At 41.0% G+C, this 21,357-nt stretch overlaps 1 protein-coding gene across 6 annotated transcripts; it reads left to right on the top strand.

The window, feature by feature from the left end:
- Positions 1-659: 659 nt before the first annotated feature.
- On the top strand, positions 660-10,231 carry LOC306997372 (uncharacterized protein). Of its 6 annotated transcripts, none has more exons than XM_079610671.1 (15): positions 660-851; positions 1,142-1,240; positions 1,445-1,677; positions 1,774-1,952; positions 2,081-2,132; positions 2,239-2,316; positions 2,444-2,569; positions 2,702-2,818; positions 3,101-3,164; positions 6,711-6,765; positions 6,942-7,026; positions 7,838-7,955; positions 8,083-8,437; positions 8,549-8,719; positions 9,630-10,231. In XM_079610671.1, exons 8-13 carry the CDS (start codon positions 2,786-2,788, stop codon positions 8,349-8,351), a joined length of 624 nt encoding a protein of 207 aa, XP_079466797.1. In that variant the 5' UTR covers positions 660-851; positions 1,142-1,240; positions 1,445-1,677; positions 1,774-1,952; positions 2,081-2,132; positions 2,239-2,316; positions 2,444-2,569; positions 2,702-2,785; the 3' UTR covers positions 8,352-8,437; positions 8,549-8,719; positions 9,630-10,231. The 6 variants fall into 6 exon arrangements, with proteins under 6 accessions (XP_079466797.1, XP_079466800.1, XP_079466799.1 ...); XM_079610674.1 differs by having other exon boundaries at positions 2,702-3,164; positions 8,083-8,190; positions 8,278-8,437; XM_079610673.1 differs by having other exon boundaries at positions 2,239-2,569; positions 8,083-8,190; positions 8,278-8,437.
- Positions 10,232-21,357: the final 11,126 nt, after the last annotated feature.

Raw genomic sequence — 21,357 nt, 5'->3', positions numbered from 1 at the left:
TGATTCATTGTTGTTGATGTCTCACACTTCTCCACCTAACTACATTAAAAGTGGATTGTGTTTGTATTTTGTTGTTGTAGACGTGAATGTGCATTATATAAAGATTTTTGACAATTCTGCACTTTTTTCAGAGCTTTTGGAGAGGAGTTAATTCTTGCCTAGTTTGGGAAGTAATAGACACTCCAACTCCCCTTCATTTCAAACTGGTCTATTATTGGAAGCATATTACATGGTTTGTGATAACATTGTGATACAATGGTTCGTGATACCATGAGCAAGGCCATATACAGTACATTAAACCAACATTGAATGGACACTGTAGTGTTTGGCAAAATGTAACCAAATCAAAGTCAGTTTTTAGTCATAATTATTGTCGTACCATTCACTATTAAGTATCTTTTATCTATTGTGCCTTCACTCAATCGAAGGATTGTTTAGTTATTTATTTATTTTCATTTATTTTCAGAAACACGTCTTCAAGAGTTGAGGGACACTTTTGACTCAGTTGAGGTAAATGTGGCAGCAGAAAAAAATAGAATGGGCACAGCGGCAGCTACACGCTGATGCAAGGGCAAAAGCAGCAAGGCCAGTGCTGCTCGATGCTAAACTGTCCGCTGAGAGAGATGTCAACCAAAAATGCCACAGGTGCGGTGCTGGAGAGGCAGTAATTAGGTGCCTGGATTGTGTGCCACTGGACATGGAGTTTCTATGTGGAGAATGCGACTTGGAGGCTCACAAAAAGAATGTGTTCCACGGCAGGGAGGCACTATTCCATGGCTACCTGGAGCCTATTCCCCCCACTAAGGCTGTGGTGATGGGTGAAAATGGCCAGCCTCACTTTTGTGAGCAGGGTATGTGTTTATTATTAATTTCTGTTGACTAGTAAAGAGTTACACACATATTCTTGATTGATAGACTTTGTCAGTGGAAAAGGTTTAAACTCTTAATTTGAATCACTCTTTGACTGAAGAAATTGTTTTTGTTTTTCTTTGACTATGAAACGTGCTATTAGTAAGAAAACGGTGATAATGATATGGTAGAGTTGTCTATTTTGTACATGTTGGTTTTGAATCACTAGTATGACAAGTATAGATATACCTTCTCGATTGAGGAAAAATGTAACAACCTCTTTGCATTGCAGTATGTCAGTTGCCATTGCCTGCACGTAGGGCAATATGTGAGTGCACCCATGAGATTGAGGTCACCGCTGGCAAGCATATTTCTGTGGTCACCATGAATGGTAACTTTGGAATGTCCTGCTTTTTGTTTTGTTGTACCGCAGAAGTTAACAATTGCAATCAAGGCAAAGCTTTTCTCTTGAGAAATATGCCAATTACCAAATGTTAATGTGCCATATGAAATACTACAATGAATGTTTACTGGTCAGTTGAGTTGGAAAAAGTTGATTCTGTGAAACACGTTTAATGTGTCTCTTTTTTCACAGGACGATATGATGTCTGTTTGCCCCGTAAAGTTTGTCCTACCTGCCTTGTGGAATGGACCCCAGGGGTGAAAGAGCTCCTTAGGTACCGTTACTGGCCAAGCACAACAAACTGCCAGACACTATATAGTTTTGACGTCTTCGAAGCTTTTGCTCACAATTAAGTATCGGCTCCTGCGATGTCAAGGCATGCCTTTTTAAAGCTACTGGAGCACCGTTCTGTTAAGGCTGGAAGGGTAAATCTGCTTTAATCATTGTAACACATAATCATATTACTGTGTCTGTAATGTAATATTTATTTTCTGTAAACACAAATTTTTTTTATGTCATAGCCGGGGAATGTCTGTGCAGATACGTTACAGAAAAGCTTTTTCAAATATTGTTTTTGCAAGCATACAAAAGAGGTGATGTGTGAAGTAAATCACTTTTATTGTCCAGCATGTCACCCAGACATGTTGGCAGTGTGTTGCGATGGCAATCGCAAACATTATCGCTTCAAAAAATCAAGGAGGTATGTTAATATTACACAAGCATTAATGTCAATATCAAAACCACAGCATTGTCATAGAAATAGTTGCATGTAGAGTAATGTTTGGTCAGTTAAACGTGTCTTTTTTTGTGATCAATTTTAATGGACAGGAATGAGGAACCCTCTTTGTACAAGGGGTTATTTCTTGCCAAAGATGAGGAGGTATCAGCCTTTATCATCAAAGTCAGAGGCTGCAGCCTGACAAGAGTATGTCTAATATTGCATTGACTTTATAGGCAGATAACAGTGGAACATGTGGTGTTTCAAGGTTCAGGGCGAGTAAGGAGACGTCAAAAAAATCATCATCCAAAATAGATGAAGAGGGGATTCAAGTGGCAGTCTGCAGGTATGTGGGTAGAGTGTGTGTGTGCAAATGGAATTAAGCTTTGAATAGAGGGTTTTGATTAGCTTTGTTTTCCACAGGTCTTATTGTGTAATTTGATCATTAACCATATTGTCCTCTTGTGTATCAGACACAGGATATTGCTGCGAGGACTGAACCACTACCGTGGCGAGGTCTTCGCCTACCCATTGTTTTTACAGAGGGAATTGTCAGAGAAGGCCAATGTCACTTTCTTCTGCATGGATGTTGTCTGCAGGTCATTTTTCTCTGTCATATTGAAACTCGGTCAACCTACTGTACATTAAATGACAGTTTTTTTTCAGTCGTTTTATATTGATGGCCAGGCAAAGTGTTAGTTAATGCCTACTAATGCTGTGCTTCTTTTTAGGTACTGGCCATACCTAAGCAAAGTGACTAAAGAATCATCAGATCTTCAACCGCTGATGGAAATGAGGCCATTTCTCACTGCGTGATGCATGCCAAAGCTCATACAGCAAAATGCGAGGTACCTCAAATTACTGAAATTCAGATGCAACAGTAGCCAGCAGGCAGCTAATGCGAAAAGTCGGGCAAGGATTGTTTTTTATTATTTTAATCTGGTATTAGTGGCAATAGACTAAATTGTTAGTCTGTGATTATGATATCTGGTGTAGTTTATTATGCAGATAAAATATGACATTTAATGTGAAAGTGATTTTAATGTGCATTTAATGTGCTTTAATCCATGATTGCATAACATTAGATTTTTAAAGTTATGGTATGAAACTAATCAAACACTATGTGTCAGGTGAGATGGGGCGGCAGGAATCAGGATGGAGCAGTGGAGCACTGTTGGAGAGGAAGTCGAGCAAGTATGTTATTACTGACATTATTGTAAATATATATAGGAGACTTCACTGATACATTTATGTGAGAGACAAGCAGAGTGTGAAGGATAAAGTACATCAGGGTATCAAACAAAGATATATGCTTGCTCGAATGACCATCAGAGCACGATCTGAACTATAGTTGCAACACACATTGGCCCTCATTTATCAATCTTGCGTCGAAACGGGCGTATATGTTGGCGTAAGATTATGCTTACACTCCTCTCACCGCCTGATTTATGAAGCTGTGCGTACCTTTGAAATTCAGGTGTACGCAAACCTGCCTCTTGATAAATGCCGCGGCTGAAACCGATCGTCATAAGATTAACACGCCCCTATATATTCACGTCTCCGCCTCCCCCACGCCCTCATTTTACGCCATGGACACACGGAAGACGGCAAAGAGGAGAAACTTCTCCGGTGGAAATCCAGTTTAAATCGCTGGTTGGTTGAGCAAATTACCTATCACAAACAATGCATTATTTTACAGCACGTGTTTTGAAACTATTAGCGTTGAATTTCGTATGACGTCACATGTAATAGGGTGTACAATAGTGATGATGATGTGAATAATTGCATGACAATTTGTAATATTTTTCTTATTAGTAGCCTATTATGATTTTGATTATTAATGATGCTTATTGTTATTTAGAAGAAGAATGTCTTTGTCATTATTATTATTTGTATTATTATTATTATTTAAAAGAAGAAGAATGTCAAATGTTTTGCGCTATTATTTAAATATCGATAAAAAACTATTGCGAAATGACGGCGTTTCCATTAACCGATGTTATGCAACTAAAACGTCCTTTTTTCTCTCGCGATAAGTCATTCCAAAAATCACGGCAACGGACGTTGGTTTATATAATATCACAGCCACCGCATTAAACATTATTATTATTAATGGAAGGAGACGTAGGCTACGTGTTATCCAAGCATTAATGTCAGGGCCCTTATAGGCTACTCCGAACGATATATAAGGAGTTTCTGGGTGTTTCCCCTCATTTCTGCTCTGAGGTTTTGATTGTGACATTTCTTTGAGGTTTAGAATCCAGTATTCCTATAGGCTAATTATTGTTTATTTTATTAATTTAATAAAGAACTCTGTCTCTTATTCCAAAAGATCCATGTAGGCTACTTTTGTGTCCATTCGTTTTTCCTTTTTAAACCCGTAATTGAAAAACGAAAAATTAACGGTTGTCTTTTTAAAACGCAAAGTTGAACACCAAAAGTTTAATTTGAACTGGCAACACACACTGCTGCGCAAAAAAGTAAATATCGACGAATTTTCAGATTTTTGTTTAATGACTTTTTGCCCCTTTATTAAACATGTAAAATATACACAAATTAATATGGAAAACATGTCGATTTTACTGGTTTTCTAAGGCCAAATTAGAATCTGGAATTGATATTTTCCCGCAGTGATGAATGAGAAGAGCCAATATTAAACTATTGTTTTCTAACTGCACCCACACACCGGACGCGAATAGCGCGTCAGGCGCGAGTGATTTCAATGTTAAGTCAATGCAAAGACGCGTTTTACGCGCGTAACGCGTCTTTGCATTGACTTAACATTGAAATGACTCGCTCCTGACGCGCTATTCGCGTCCGGTGTGAACGCACCATAAGTCGGCTAAGATCTCCATCTTCGCTGTTAATGCGCTTTTAGAGAGAAATGCACCTTTCATACGGATTACTTAATCAGAACAAAATGTATTAGCTTTCGATTCGAATTTGTTCGTTTTAAAGTGGACATTTCAAGCTTTAGATAGGCTATTTTGTTTCAGTTCTCGCGCTCCAGTTCACGGAGATCATGAAACTGATTGTTTTATTTTATTTTACAAAAGCACAACGTTTTCTTGTAGTTACAAATAATGTATTATTATTTTCAGTATGACCAGAAATGATGGAGTATTTTAAATTGTTTCACTATTGATAGGAAAAAGTGTTCGCGCGCGCGCCTCCGTGCCATCCAGTGCGCGTTCCACACTCCGCTCCACAAACCCTTGGATATGCGTCAAAATCTTGTGTTTATTTGTGATAATCTTAGTCCTGTATTATTATTGTCTAACCCGTATTATGAATGTCATTTGACGAATTGCTTTGTTCCTTTTTTGGATAAAAGCGTCTTCTAAATATAGCCTAGTAATAATGATGATAATTATTATTATTTGCGGACACGGACTTCAAACACACCGCGTCTTCAGGTGACTGTAAATGCGCAAAAACTGTTTCCATTGCAGTTTTGCGAAATATTCCTTTTTCGAATTGCCTGAAAAACCACCTCATGCGAGCGTAAAAACTTTTTTTGCGATAAACGCGAGTTTTTGCGAAATTGACGTGTTTCCATTGGGCGTATTTTCAATTCGCAATTTCAATTTGCGCAATTTGAAGGGTAATGGAAACGCATTACTGAACCCAGTCCGTGCGCACATGCCGGGCTTAACTCACAAAAATAAACACTGAAGTTTATAATTTCTGTTGTTGTTTTTTTACAGGGTCATAATATATCATATCTTTAGTTTGTCAGTGCGTTTTGTGGTGTTAGGAATTGTTTTTCTGCGCATTTCAGCACTAACTCAAAACGTGCGTACATGTACACCACCTCCTGAGCTGGCGTAGGATTTGAGCGTGCCGTACGCCAACGTCCATATTGATAAATCGCAAAGTCACCGTGGTTTTGGGTGTACGCCAGGTGTACGCTGGAAATTTGGTGTACGCACTTTTGATAAATGAGGGCCATTATGTCTGAGTAAAACGTGAAGTCAACAGTTGTGGTGTATGCATGATGCATCACTATTTCAAGCTATGTTCCCTCTGAGCTGCACTATTTAATTATATACACTCTTTTGATCCTGTTAGGAAAATTCAGTCTCTGCATTTAACCTGTGAATTAGAGATGCACATACACTGCACACAGTGAGGTAACACACACTAACTCCTAACCACTAGAGCAGTGGACAGTCAGCTGCAGAAGGGTTTGGTGCCTTGCTCAAGGGCACCTTAGCCGTCGAGGTGGACGGGACAGCGATGTTCAACAACTTTCCCCACTCACTTTCACTTTCATCCTGGTCGGCATTCGAACAAGTAACATGCCCGAAGCCCTAACCAGTAGGCCATGGTTGACTTTCCAACCTACCAGTAGGACCCCATTTAAAATACCAGCCTGGTGACAGTGCACAATCATCAAGTTTCATGGGTTTCTATGAAAATGCCGACTGTCACAGCTCTGGCATGCCATAGTGAGGTTTTAAAATGTAGACCCAATTGGCAAAATCCAGCGTTGCTCCCAACTTTGAAAAATTGGGCTCGATCTTTCCAAATTTGCTGTCTATGTCTATGGCTGAAAGGGTGTGTTGTTTTAGTTTCCATGGCATTCTAAGGTGGAGAGCTAGTTGACGATAAGATAATAGTTAAACAATAAGTATGGCTACATGTTCACATATACATACTGTATGTTTTTATTTATTTGTTATTGTTTGTTTGGTAATGTAATATAGAAATACATTCATTTCTATATTGTTTATCTAGGTAAACAGCTTTCTCTCCAGGGCAGCTCTTGTCACAAAGTACATGACAAAGGCAGGTTGGTATGACACATTACAAACCATACGCTATGATGAGGTATTTCTGGCTTCTAAAATGTAATTTTCCTGTTCTCCTTGCACTAAAGTAATTGTTGTGTTAGGTCGTGTCTAACTGCAATGGTCTTTCCCATGTAAATTGATCCAATCACGCATGCAGATTTATTTTTTTAAACAGGGAGAGAGAATATGCTCACTCAACAGGCCATGGAGTGGAACAGAAAAAAAACCTTCACAAAGTCTTGGCCTGCAGATACATCAAAGTAAGGACATTTCTCAATGGTCCTCTTGCCTGACACAACATACATTTTAACAACAAACAGCAGAGCTGGAGTCCATCCATCTGTAATAAGCTCATTCATCCATTGATTTATAAACTGTAGATTAAAGGACAAGTTCGGTATTTTACACTTAAAGCCCTGTTTACAGATCGTATCTGCTGAAATAGAACGGTTAAGATTAAACTTTGGACACATGCTCCTGTCCCGAGAATTTTAGGTTTATTTAGCTTCCCCCCCCACCCCCACAATGGTTGTCTATGTGCACTGGCAGATTCCTTCCTAAAACACATTAAACTTTCGTTTACAAAGACGTGAAGCCGAGTGGTCAGGGGTGTTCACTGATATGATCCCAAAAAAAATCGCTGAAAAAGATGCATTCCAACAGGTTTTATCGTAGTGTTTGTCCACCTCCATTGACTTGTATTGAATGTGCTGTGTGAGGTACGATATTCCTCCGCCGCTTCTTCTTCTGCTTCTTCTGTGTATTCAATGAAATGCCAGCGGTTTGCTTGCAATTGGCAAAGGTGCATTATCGCCACCAACTGTTGTCTATTATTCAAGCTCTCAACGGAAGAATCTGGGTGTGACGCGTTCGGCAAAATAGGTCCACAAAAGCTAAATAAACCTAAAATTCTCGGGACAGGAGCATGTGTCCAAAGTTTAATCTTAACCGTTCTATTTCATCAGATACGGTCTGTAAACAGGGCTTTAAGTGTAAAATACCGAACTTGTCCTTTAAGGAATTTCTTGATCCCGGTATTGGCTGAAAGCTTGCATGATATATTTTTTAAAGATCTCCGAGAGGGCAAAGCTGGAAACTACCAGCTTCAGTGATTTCTGCCAGAAGAATGACATCACTGAACAAACAGCACAGCAGTGGGTGTGTGATGTTCAGCACTGGGCAGTCACAGGTAAATCATGTGTAGCGCTCAGACTTTTCACAATTACAACTGTTAATTACTTTGTTCAAATATGAACTACATAAGGTGACCTGAAATTTTTTAATGAAACAATCGCTTAATTGTGGTACCTATTTAGAGCCAGGGAGCACAACAGAACAGGGAGCAACAGAGGATCTCAGGGCTGAGATAGAGAGCATCATAGTGGCCCTGCTACGCAAGAAGCAGGACCTCTATCGTCAGAATGGTTGGTTGACTGATTTTCAAATGGCACATTGCAAATGCAAACAAACAAAAACTGTTTTCATGATAGTTTTCTTATTTCACTTTGCAGATAGCAACCAGACAAGACAAAGAAAAAATAAGAGAATTAAAAAAAAAATTGAAACAAAAGAGCCTGCAGTATAATGCTATTGCAGAGGATACAATTGACGAGGAGTTGGCCTCCAATTTGACAGAGGACTACATCCTGCCTTGGGAGAGATGTGAGGATGGTATGGTAGACCTGACATGTTCTCTAAAATGTATGCCTGTCTGTCTACAGTATTGCAATGAAAATCTCTCTCTCACTTTTTCATATTTCCATCAATTCCCTCTACCTAAAGGCCACTCCTTCAGGTTAAAACGATCTCTTTTTGACCAAATGATGCTAATTAGACGCTTAGACGACGAGGAGGAGCAGAGCATCCTGGTGAAGGAGATGTCTCAGCACATCACGTCTCTCCGTAAGGAGATAAAGGGAGTGGAGAAGCTGAAAGAGAACATCAGAATGGGCTGTAAGTCAAATTTGGATGTTTTTTTTTTTTTTAACCAAAATATGTATAGTCCCTTTTCTACTTACTGGTGCCAGTTCAACTCACCTCACATGACTCTACTCGGTTTGGTTTCAAACTTTTAATTTTCACTGCATAAAAGTACCATTTCATGTAACTGGTTGCTATAGCGACACTGAACTAAACTACCTTAGCATCAACAATGTGGAAAAGGTGGTAACAGCAATCACTACAGCAGATAAAATCAACAGTATTCTGAATTCATCACACTACAGACACGGTTTTGGGGAGATGGCAATATTTACTCTATCAGCCGTTCTTTTGTGCTAACACTGAGCTGCTGTTAAGGGCATGCTCGGTACGTTAACATTATGATGTTAGCAATAACAATGACCACAGTGTAATCTCCAATATTTACACATCATTGTTGGAACTTCAACAGAGGTGTAACCAAAAGTAGTTGGTACCAGAGTCAAGTGCAGCTGGTACAACTCAGTGGAAAAGAGCCACAAGTTTTCTTTTTTTTTCTTTTGTGTTTTCCCACACCCATAATAGTCATACCACTCTGCTCCACCCTGACACTTTGTTTGCCCTATCCTCACCTCAACACAGCACCCCCTTCCATCACACACAGACAGTCAAACCTTCTGCAAACCCCCATCCCTCCCCGACTGCACTATATACCCCCAATTTATGCAAAGTATATGATGTCAAACACATGCCATTTCAATGAATTTCTTACACCCAGTAACTATATGCATATGACAATAAAATGTCATTGTATTCTGTGTATAAGTTTTCTTGCAACAAAAAAATAAATAAATAGAAATTGAGTAACTTTCTATCATATGTGGTTCTACATGCTATAATTTTGGAACAATACTTGTAATTCTTATGTTTATGTATGTTACAGATTTTGGTGACATGTCAGAGGATGCTGCAGCTGGTTTGAAAAGTGTCCTCATGCAGAGGTCGTCTGCACTGGAGAGTTTATGCCAACAAGCTGTGAGCACGTATAGTGCTATAGTTCATGACCTCCAGATACAGAACACAGAATGCAGAACGGACACTGATGACGAGTATGACCTTAGTAGTCCAGAGTCAGAAGATTAGGAAGGAGACCACTCTGTTTTGTTTTGTTTTTAAAATCTGTCAACTTTCCATTATCTCTCACCTCCTGAACAATAACAACTCCTACCCAGAACATTGCTTGTTCATTCCTCACACATCAGGCAAAAGATACAGAGGCATCACTAGTAGGAACATTATGATTCAGGGATAGTATCTACCCCCAGGCTATCAGACATGTAAATATGCACTAATCCTATGATAATTAAGTTATCAACATTAGGTGTTGTTAAATGTGGAATTATTTTGCACTGCAACTTCATATACTACAATCACGAGTGTGTACACTATATCAATGCAATATCTACTGAATGGATTGGCCCTCTGCATGGACTGTTGAACATGGACTGTATTATGCATTCGGGACTGGGCTTTTTCAACTTCAACTTCAGCTCTTAAAGGACAATATGGGGCTCATTTATGCTCTATTGAATTTTCTTGTGTGTTGTGGTACATGTGAGAACACAAAGAGATTTCTACTGATTCAACTGTGAAAATGGCTACAATAAACTTGAATAAATTTGAAAATGTCGTTAATTATCTGTGATTGTAATTGAAGTGCATAAACTACATAATTGCCTAGTAGTCTTCATTGAAAATCTACATTTTACAGTATACCGTCACAGAAAAAACCCTAAAAACTCTTCAGGATGTTGAAGTGGCACTGGTGAAATTTAAAAAAAAAAAATCATTAATTGTCCATGGGACCTGGTGTCACTTAGCAGTATTTAACAGACTCTGTGATGGACTTGACAGGTTAGAGCTTTGATAAGAAGTCATGAATCTGTTATTCATATATTCAAAACCAATGTAATTAAGCAGGATAGTATTTAAATTAATATGAAAAAAATTTACATTTCAGTAAGGGTGGTGATAGGTTCAGAGTTAGAAACGGCAACAAGATCATAACCAGTGTCTAAAAGTATAATAAAGCTGCATGCCAGATGTCCACCACCACTGTTGTTTCACAGCCTCATATCTCTCATCCCTGGACATTACTCAATTTACCAGTCGACCAACTCCTCATTGAGTAGGCCTATACCTGCCAGACACCCTCTTTTTACAGAAAACGCAAAGTAGAATGTGTCTTTAAAAGCTATGGTAAGCTCCAACTCTAAGTTGATTCTGATTTAACTTGATTTGGATACTCATTTTTTTATTGACTTGATTGGGCTGCCGCTGCATTCAGGCTACACGCCATTGTATCATCACCCATGGACCCCAATCAGTTTGCTTACCAGGCTGTGGAAAATGCCATCAACCTGGCTGTTTAATCTGCTACATTTGGAGTCAAATAACACATGCGTGCATAGCTTAGCATATAACATGATAAGTCCTCTCAATCTGTTCTCCAGCCTGCAAGTCATGAACAGCAATATAGCCCCATGTGGGGAGCATGCCTATGTCCCACAGCCCTATGTCCCCACAGCTCTTTGTTCCCACAGAGGGTTAGGGTTACCCTAACCCTAACCAGCTATAGTAGTGTAGACTAGCTGCTGAAATAATAGGGAAATGTATGAACACAATACTCAAGACAGTTTATGAGTGGCGCAGGACAGGTAACGAGACAGTGAATAAGTGGTGCAAACCACCAGCAACAGTACAGTACAGTTATTGCTCCAAATGCTGGAGGAGAAACAACCACTCTGTCAAGATCAAGTTTGCAGGTGATACCCCCATCATCAGTCCCATCAGAGATGAGTCTCAGTGCCCCATGGAGGTGAATTGTGATGTAGAATGGAGTACGAACAGCAAATTTCATCTTGAGAAGGAGGCCCAAGTACATAACACTGATACCTCATACATGTATCTCACATCAGACATAATGAATTGAAATGGGATATTAACATCCCATCTTATAAACAGGCACAAAAACAAAAAAACATTAATCAGACATGATCTGGAAATGTTATGTATAAACAAACTCTTTTCTTTAAAGCCATATATCTTATTCATCACTGCCTGGTATGGAAGGTCTGACAGACAGTTGCACTGGATGAAAATTAGAGAGGAATGACACAAAAGCTCCTGTATTTAGAAAAATATATATATATGCATAATTTCCAGTGAATAAAATACAATTATGAAAGGATATTTAAAGGTTGTCTTGTTGTAGTCCCCCTTCCCCCCTAATTAACCCTCTACTGCACAGCGTTGCCCTCAGGCAACGGAAAGATTTCTTAAGCCCTATGTTCAGTACATTTTTCTTTAAATGATTGCAACCAATTAGCATGTTTGAAAAAGTATCAAAAAACAGTCCAATAAGGTTTGGAAGTCACTATCATGCACCATTTGAAGGTGGGACGTCCTTTTCTGACACATGGTCACATGAGCACATGTGAGAAGTGAGAAGAAAGCAAGATTATTTGCTTTAGTAATCTTATTTAAAATGACATGAACTGTACATAAAAAATATATGTGCGTGTATGAAGGTGTAGAGAAGCCTTTTGGCAGGTTCACAAATTCAGTTTTTCTTTTTTAAATTACTTTTTTAACCCAACGTTTGGGACCTAAGGGGCAAACCCAACCCCTGAAAAACAACCCCACACCATTACCCCCCCCCCCCAACCAAACAACCCCACACCATTACCCCCCCCCCTCAACCAAATAACCCCACACCATTACCCCCCCTCAACCAAAAAACCTCACCATAATCCTCCCTCTACAAAACTTTACACTTGGTACAATGCAGTCAGGCAAGTACCGTTCTCCTGGCAACCAGACTCGTCCATCAGATCGCCAGACAGAGAAGTGTGATTGGTCACTCCAGAGAACACGTCTCCACTGCTCTAGAGTCCAGTAACAGCATGCTTTACACCACTGCATCCCACGCTTTGCATTGCACTTGGTGATGTAAGGCTTGGATGCAGATGCTATATTATGTACTGACTGTACCTGAGCTGAGCCCCATTTCATACATAACTTGAACCATGTTTGAGAGACAATGTGTCACTGTCTGTCAACTGCCCACAGCCTGGTTGCAGTGGCGTGTCCTTTTTTTACCTGGCAACAGAACCGGACCCCGAGTTCCCATTTTAGAGACTAAAGTAAACGTTTGTTACTTAACAGCCCAGACTCTTCTGCAATGTAACCATTGGTACCACAATGAAGACTGGTGTGCGACTTAAAAGGGACTTTATATAGTGTGTACTAGTCTTTGACAGCAAGAGGAAGGAATGAAATGAAAAGGAGTTCCAGTACTGACTAGAAGTAGAAACTGTATGTAACCGGTCCAATTCTGACCACCAATTACGATCTGCGTTGTGTTGTGTAGCTGAAAGGAGACACGGGACAACTGGATCTGCTGCTGATCTGAAGAATTTATTTTTCTTGGAGCATGTAGATGGTGCTGGATGGAATAAAGAGAGTACAGCATGAAATGCTTGCTTCTGTGATTTTATCACCTCTCCTCAGCGCGCTCAAAGCAGACCGAGCACATCACAATGACAGTAAATAATCAAATTTACAATAAAATGGATGAAAACACATTACAAACAATATTTAAGGAAAATAAATGGTCACAACAATTAATAAATTGTCACAATGAACAAATGTGAGCCATACCTGGATGGAATAAAGAGAGTACAGCATGAAATGCTTGCTTCTGTGATTTTATCACCTGCACAGATCAAAGTCCAATTAATTGATCGGCCAAAATCACCGCATTCAGTCGACGCACACACATACACTCAAACCGCTGTACTCGCTATAAAGCTATAATATCCAATCCATCCATGCATAAAACACTTCGTAATACGTTTCTAACACTCTTAACATGAATATACGTAAACATTATGTACTCAATCCAACTTCTGGAAACTTTAACACTTTATATTGAAAGAGCACCGCTAGCTGCTTACCTCTCCTCAGCGCGCTCAAAGCAGACAGAGGACGCAGCGCGGGTAGAACAGAAATGACGTCATGACGCCAGTACAATTAATCAACTTTTTCCGAAATAATACTGATAAATGTTCAAAACTAAATTATTATGTCTTTTTAAACAAAATAATATAAAGTAAATAAAAACTGACAGGAAGGATTATTAGTGAAACATTAATTTACATTGTTAATATACACTATGAATATAAACATCCGTCACATTCACCCCTCCTGAATTTCACTAATATCCTGACCAAAGGACACATTGATCCAACGGAACCAGATTTTCAACGAATCTCATTCGCAGTTCAACATAGTAAGTTACCTGCTTTGCAGGTTAAGAAAAATCCAAGGTTGATCAAGTCTCAGATATTCTTAGAACAGTATGCTGCCTTGTACAACATCCAATAATCTGGTCTGTATTTCACTTCATGAAATTCACATGTTCACAGTATTTTCATAGAAACAATACCTTTTAAAATAAAGAAAGAAATGACCCTGATCTCTTTGCTAAAGATGACCCCATTCTCTGAACATAAAATGGTCTCTGTGCCATTGACTCAATCAACCGGTTAACTTTTTTGACCACCCTTCCTGCACGGGTCCTAACACCCAATGTGTCAGTTGGAATTTGTGCTTGTGTGTCAGTAATACTGTTATCATGTGTGTCATTCACAGTTTCTGTTAATGAGCCAGGATTACTAGCAGAAGATTCGGTCTCTATGACAGGTACTTCATCAGAATCCCCAACAGCCTCATTTTCACTGGGATTTTGTTCGCAGACAGTTCTGCGACTGTGAACTGAATGATCAGATTGCGGAACATCATCTTGACCTTCAAGTACCCATGCCCTCGTTCTATCATCAGAACTCTCCTCTTCCAATGAGTCCGACAACTCAGACACACAAGACTCAATCTCCATATTGTCAGCATTAGACTGTATGTCCTTGTCATCTTGAGGTGGTTCAACAGGTAGGAAGCTGATATCCAGAATCAGATTTCGATGCACCACTTTGGATTTGCCTTGTTCGTCAATCAGTCTATATATGTTTGTTTGAAGGTTCCGGTCCTTTACAGTATAGACAGTTGGGTCCCACTTATCGGCAAGCTTTCTCTTTCCTCTTTCACTCTTGTTTGCAAGGAGCACTCTGTCTCCGATGTTCAAACATGTGCCCTTGACCTTACGATTGTAACCCTTGGCCTGCTTTTTCTGCTCTTTTTCAGTGTGTTTCTGAGCAATGCGAGTTGCTTCATGCAGGTAAGACATTAGGGTTTTCGCATAGCTGCCATGGTCAACAATCACCGGGTCATGCAACACCTGCCCAAACATGACATCAACAGGTAGCTTTGGGATGCGACCAAACATCAACTGGAATGGGGCATAACCAGTGGTCTCATGTACTGTAGCATTATATGCGAATGTCAGAGTCTGTATCTGCTCGGGCCACTTGTGCTTCTCCTTGAGAGGCAGAGAACGAAGCATACTGCCCAGAGTCCGATTAAACCGCTCTGTCCCACCGTTTCCCATCGGGTGGTATGCTGTAGTGTGGGATTTCTCAATACCTGCCAGCTTGAGCAGTTCTGCTATGAGGGTACTTTCAAAGTTGGTCCCTTGATCCGTATGAATGCGTGTTGGAAAACCATAAACACAAAAGACGTGATCCCACAGCTTCTTTGCAACTTGTTTTGCCTTCTGGTTTACACACGGAAAGGCATGGGCCAACTTTGTGAAGTGATCAGTCACAACTAATACGTCTACAGAACGCTGCTTGCTGTCCTCAGCACTCCAAAAATCCAAACACACTAACTCCATAGGGGTAGAAGTTCTAATGCTCTCAAGTGGGGCTCGTGCAGATGGCTCTGGTGTTTTGGCCAAAATACATCTCTGACAACACTTGACATAGTCCCTTATGTCACGCTCCATTCTAGGCCAGAAAAAGCGTTGTCGAGTTAGCTGGAGAGTTCTTGACTGTCCCTGATGTCCAGCAAGATCGTGTACACCAGTTAAGGCTTCAATCTTAAGACTAGAAGGAAGGACAAGTTGAAACCTCTTGTGCTTGCTTAGAGGATCTTTAGAGACACGATAGACTACTCCATCTTGAATCTTCAGCCGATTCCATTGCTTAAGAAGAACCAGAGCCCTGGCATCCATTCCAGCCCTCTCTCGCCTTGATGGTCGCTTTTTCTGACTCAGGTAGGGCATAATTTTTGAGATTACTGGATCTGACTCTTGGCTATGTTGGATCTCCTCAAGGGGGATTGCTGAAATAGTGTCATACCCAAGCGGCACAGCATTCTGAATAGCCTGAATTGCCCTCAGCTCAGTTACAGTCTCCCACTGATTATGGAGGTTCAAATGAGTTCCGACTGCTGTGTGATCACAGGACGCTGCAGAATTCGGCTGAAGCAACACATGAAGACTGTTCACTTGTAACCGGAAAGTGTCTTGAATTCCATCTTCAGTTACACCTGCAGCTTCAGTGAGTAAGCTGCCATATCGCTCTGTGATGAGCCTGTGACTGACTGTTTTTGCAAAAGGATCTCTGCTCAAAGCGTCAGCCACAGTGTTCTTCTTTCCAGCAATATGTTTGAGGTCAAAGGTGTAAGCAGCAAGCTTAGACACCCAGCGCTGTTCACAAGCATCAAGTTTAGCCTTGGTTAGAATATAAGTGAGCGGGTTATTGTCCGTCCATACAGTGAACGTGTGGCCCTTTAGCCAATGACTGAATTTCTCACACACGCTCCACTTTAAGGCTAAAAACTCGAGTTTGTGTGCCGGATATCTCCTTTGAGAGTTACTTAGGGACTTGCTTGCGAATGCAATGGGACGAGCTTTCTCCTCGCTTGCTGGTATTTGTGATAACACAGCCCCCAGTCCATCCAGAGAAGCATCAATTGACAAGATTAATGGAAGCGAAAAGTCAGGATGTGCTAAGACCACACTATGCAGTAGGCTCTCTTTCAGATTAGAAAGGGCATCATCACACTCTAAAGTCCAGTCAGTTGGCTTGAGCTTCCTGTATGTGCCTGCCTTAGCCTCGGTTCTGAACTTTGCCCTCTTTTTCTGTCCAGCTGTTAGGGAGAAGAGTGGTTTAGCTATGGAGGAGCAATTTGGGATGAAGTGCTGGTAATAAAGGATCATTCCCAAAACAGACTTAATCCTCTTCACAGATGGAGTACACCCATCTTCTTCCATGAGATCAGCTTTTGACAGCTTGACTATGGCCTCAACCTTTGAAGGATCAACAGAAACACCATTTCCATCAATGATGTGACCTAAAAATTTAACGGATGCCCGCATCAGATGGCACTTTTTTGGACTTAACTTGAGATTGTGGCTCCTCAATCGTTGGAATACTACCTCCAAACGCTCCAGAGCTGCATTCTCGTCAGGCGCAAACACCAGTAGGTCGTCTAAGTAACACAGCAGACTACTAAAATTCAGGTCTCCAAAGATACTCATCATCATGCGCATAAACGATGCTGGGCTATTGCACAACCCTTGAGGCATCCTGTTGTACTCATGAAGTCCTACTGGAGTAGTAAACGCTGTGTACTTTTTATCTTCTTCAGCCATGGGGATGTTATAAAAACCTGACGTTAAATCCATAGTACTGAAGAGAGTGTTTCCACCCAAGGCAACCAGACAGTCAGACTGGTGTGGGAGTGGGTGTGCATCCTTAATGGTCCTGGCATTCAGCCATCTAAAGTCCGTACAAATCCTCAAACCGCCATCTTTCTTCCATACCAGAACTAAAGGCGAAGCATACTCACTCACTGATTTTCGAATTATTCCTTGCTCTTCCATTTCTGAGAGAACTTGGCGTAATTTCTGGTAGTGAGCGGGTGGTACTCGACGGTATGGCAGTCGGAATGGACGCTCGTCTGTCAAGCGGATGCGATGGACAAAACCGCTGACTTCCCCACAATCCAGAGCATGCTTTGAAAATACATCATTGTAATTCTCAAGCAGCTGAACAAGCTTTTCTCTTGCTGCATCCTTGACAGAGCATGTGTCAATGTCGACGTCACCGAGCCCTATGTCCTTTAGTCTTTGTTTAAGGTCAGCTGTGGCACCAAGTGGACAAGAATTCCCGGATGTGGGCAATTGTACATGACTGAAACCCTGCAACAGCTCAAAATCTTCTACAGCCAGACATGGGAACACATCAGCAAGCTTACGATTTCTTTTTAGGGTGACTGGTTTGTCTGAAAGGTTGGTGACTTTTAAAGGAACCCAACGATCTCCCCACAACGGTGTAACAACTCGGCCAACGATGATGTCCCGTGGCATGGATCTGGAAGAAGTGGCCTCCACAATCACTGTACTCCCTGGTGACATGGCAGTATTACTCGGCAGCCTCCCCCAGACAAGGTGCTCTTTTTTGGCCATTAGGGTGACTGACTGCTGAAGCTTAACAGTCCCAACTTTGTCAGGTGGATCTCCACCTCTCCAGCGGCAAGTATTTGCCATGATATCCAGGAATTGTTCACACGATGAAGATGGCTCTGAGACACTGTTAGACACGATCCTCCAGTAATCATCACTGATCTTCCTCCTGTGCATGAGGAACTTAATCACGTTGGTACCAATGATCAAGTCGTCCCTTTGTCCAGGCACAACTAGAACAGGTACCAAACATTTCTCGCCATACACTTTCAGCTCAACTTCATACATGCATTTTGGCTTAGTTGCTTTACCTCCACATCCTATTAACATTATTTCTTGTGACAATGGTGTGGGCTTTGGCAACACATCCTCACTCAGCATTCTACTCTCTACTGCTTCACTGAAAGTACATGCCATAGATCCGGAGTCCAACATTCCCATCATCTGGAATTTTTCGTTGACACAGACAGGAGCATAAAACAATTGATCAAACACTTCAAGGGTTTGCATATTCTGTGCAATCACTTTAACCTCAACAGGAGCTTGTGCACAGGCACTTTCATAAACTTGCATAAGATCAGCATCTTCGAGGGTTTGCTCTACTCTACCCACACGTCCCCTCTCCAGGTGTGGGCTGACTATTTTAAAGTCGGTGAACCTTGGTGTGGCTGTGCAAACTGATTGCGATCGCTGGGTTGGATATTTGCACAATCCCTCTTTATGTGACCAGGTTCGAAACAGGCAAGACAAAGTCGTTGTTGTCGACAATGTGCTAAAGTTGAATGCTCAGGGGAATGGCATACCTTACATGCTCTCACAGGGGGTTGGCTTGGCCGAGGGCGCCTCATCTCTGCTTGACTATTCTGGGAAAGAGCACGATCAAGTAAACCGATGAGGGTCTTCATGCAGTTATCATTCTGTGGATGAGATGGGGAGCTTGCATTAACGTTATCAGGTGACACAACAGGAAAACCACTGGTGGCGACCTCACACTCCATAGGTGACTGGGTATGAGTTGTAACATTTCTCACAGCAAAGTTACGCTTGGATTTGACCGCCAACTGTTCCTTTTGCTCAGTCTGATATCTGTCAAGGTGCTCTTGTACCTCACTCGCTGTCCACTTATCTGGTGCTTTCAAGCGGAAAATGGCTGACAGAGTTGGGTCCGGGCAGTGTTTGACAAACATCATGGCTGCCTCCTGGCATGGATTATCCATCTTTCGCCCAAGCCTAGTTAGAGCCTCCTCTGCAACATCCACAGCCTTATTTAACCGGACCCAGTATTCAACTGGGTTTTCCCCGGCGACAGGCACTGTGCCATAGAAATCAGCTAAAGGCATGTAGGAATATCTGACATCGCTGAAATGCTGTTTCAGAATATCAAATATCACTTTGGGGTTCTCAGAGGGTCTTAGGGAAGTGTTACTGCGAAGGGTAATTCTAACAATGTCTTTGGCTTTACCCATCAGCCTTGAAAGGATTTCATGATGGTGCTCCAACATTGGTATGCCTCTTTTCCGCAGGTAAGTGTCCATCAAATCCTCCCACTCATGCACACTGAACTTATCTGTCCCATCCCCTCGAAAGACAGGGGGCTCTTTTGCTTCAGACTGCATGACCAGTTTAACTCCTGTCAAATTTAGTGAGGGTGCCTCTGAGAATGACTGACCTGCACCTAAACTTTGAGTCTGTGCATTGCTGGCTTCTCTTTCCCCATACGCCACCCCACTTTGGGCAGAAATTATACTCGTTCCCACTTCCTGAGCAATGTGTGTGATAAGGTTATACCATGCTGGATCACTTAAGTCTGGGCAAACTGATAATGGATTACCCCGTAACTGACTAGGTGTTTGTTCAGTTACCCGAGTGGAACAAAGTTCAGGTGATGTTCGGTCTACATTACCCCTCCCTGCAACAGGTGTGAATGTACGGTCACTGAAAAGTCTACCTCTCCCAAAACCTGAATCTGACATGTTGCTATCAGCATTAAAACTGTCTGGATTGTAACCATGTGCCATCATTCCTCTTTAACATACAGGTCACCAAACAATGAGTAATGTAAACCCCAAATGTAAAAAAAACATTTAAGCGCCAACACAACAAATGGATACTTAAAGTAAAAAAGTAAAAGTACTGGCACTAATTATAGTGAAATGTCCCGTTCAGCAAAAATGAACCTATTCGTGTTACTGTTCATTGAAACCTTGAGTAAAGTGCAGCGTCCAACGGCGACCAAACGGCATTGATCCTTGGATGAAGATCCTGGAAGACGAGCTGATCTTCATCCGGGTCACGGCACCACTGTAACCGGTCCAATTCTGACCACCAATTACGATCTGCGTTGTGTTGTGTAGCTGAAAGGAGACACGGGACAACTGGATCTGCTGCTGATCTGAAGAATTTATTTTTCTTGGAGCATGTAGATGGTGCTGGATGGAATAAAGAGAGTACAGCATGAAATGCTTGCTTCTGTGATTTTATCACCTCTCCTCAGCGCGCTCAAAGCAGACCGAGCACATCACAATGACAGTAAATAATCAAATTTACAATAAAATGGATGAAAACACATTACAAACAATATTTAAGGAAAATAAATGGTCACAACAATTAATAAATTGTCACAATGAACAAATGTGAGCCATACCTGGATGGAATAAAGAGAGTACAGCATGAAATGCTTGCTTCTGTGATTTTATCACCTGCACAGATCAAAGTCCAATTAATTGATCGGCCAAAATCACCGCATTCAGTCGACGCACACACATACACTCAAACCGCTGTACTCGCTATAAAGCTATAATATCCAATCCATCCATGCATAAAACACTTCGTAATACGTTTCTAACACTCTTAACATGAATATACGTAAACATTATGTACTCAATCCAACTTCTGGAAACTTTAACACTTTATATTGAAAGAGCACCGCTAGCTGCTTACCTCTCCTCAGCGCGCTCAAAGCAGACAGAGGACGCAGCGCGGGTAGAACAGAAATGACGTCATGACGCCAGTACAATTAATCAACTTTTTCCGAAATAATACTGATAAATGTTCAAAACTAAATTATTATGTCTTTTTAAACAAAATAATATAAAGTAAATAAAAACTGACAGGAAGGATTATTAGTGAAACATTAATTTACATTGTTAATATACACTATGAATATAAACATCCGTCACATGTAGTAGAACAGAATGTAGAAACTGTCAACATTCAAGAGATTAGAAAATAAACTGCCATGTGC

The sequence above is a fragment of the Phoxinus phoxinus genome, assembly GCF_949152265.1.
Source record: "Phoxinus phoxinus genome assembly, chromosome: 4".
Classification (NCBI taxonomy): Eukaryota; Metazoa; Chordata; class Actinopteri; order Cypriniformes; family Leuciscidae; genus Phoxinus; species Phoxinus phoxinus.
The sequence above is the reverse complement of the archived record's forward strand: the minus strand, read 5'-3'. Positions and strand labels throughout refer to the sequence as shown.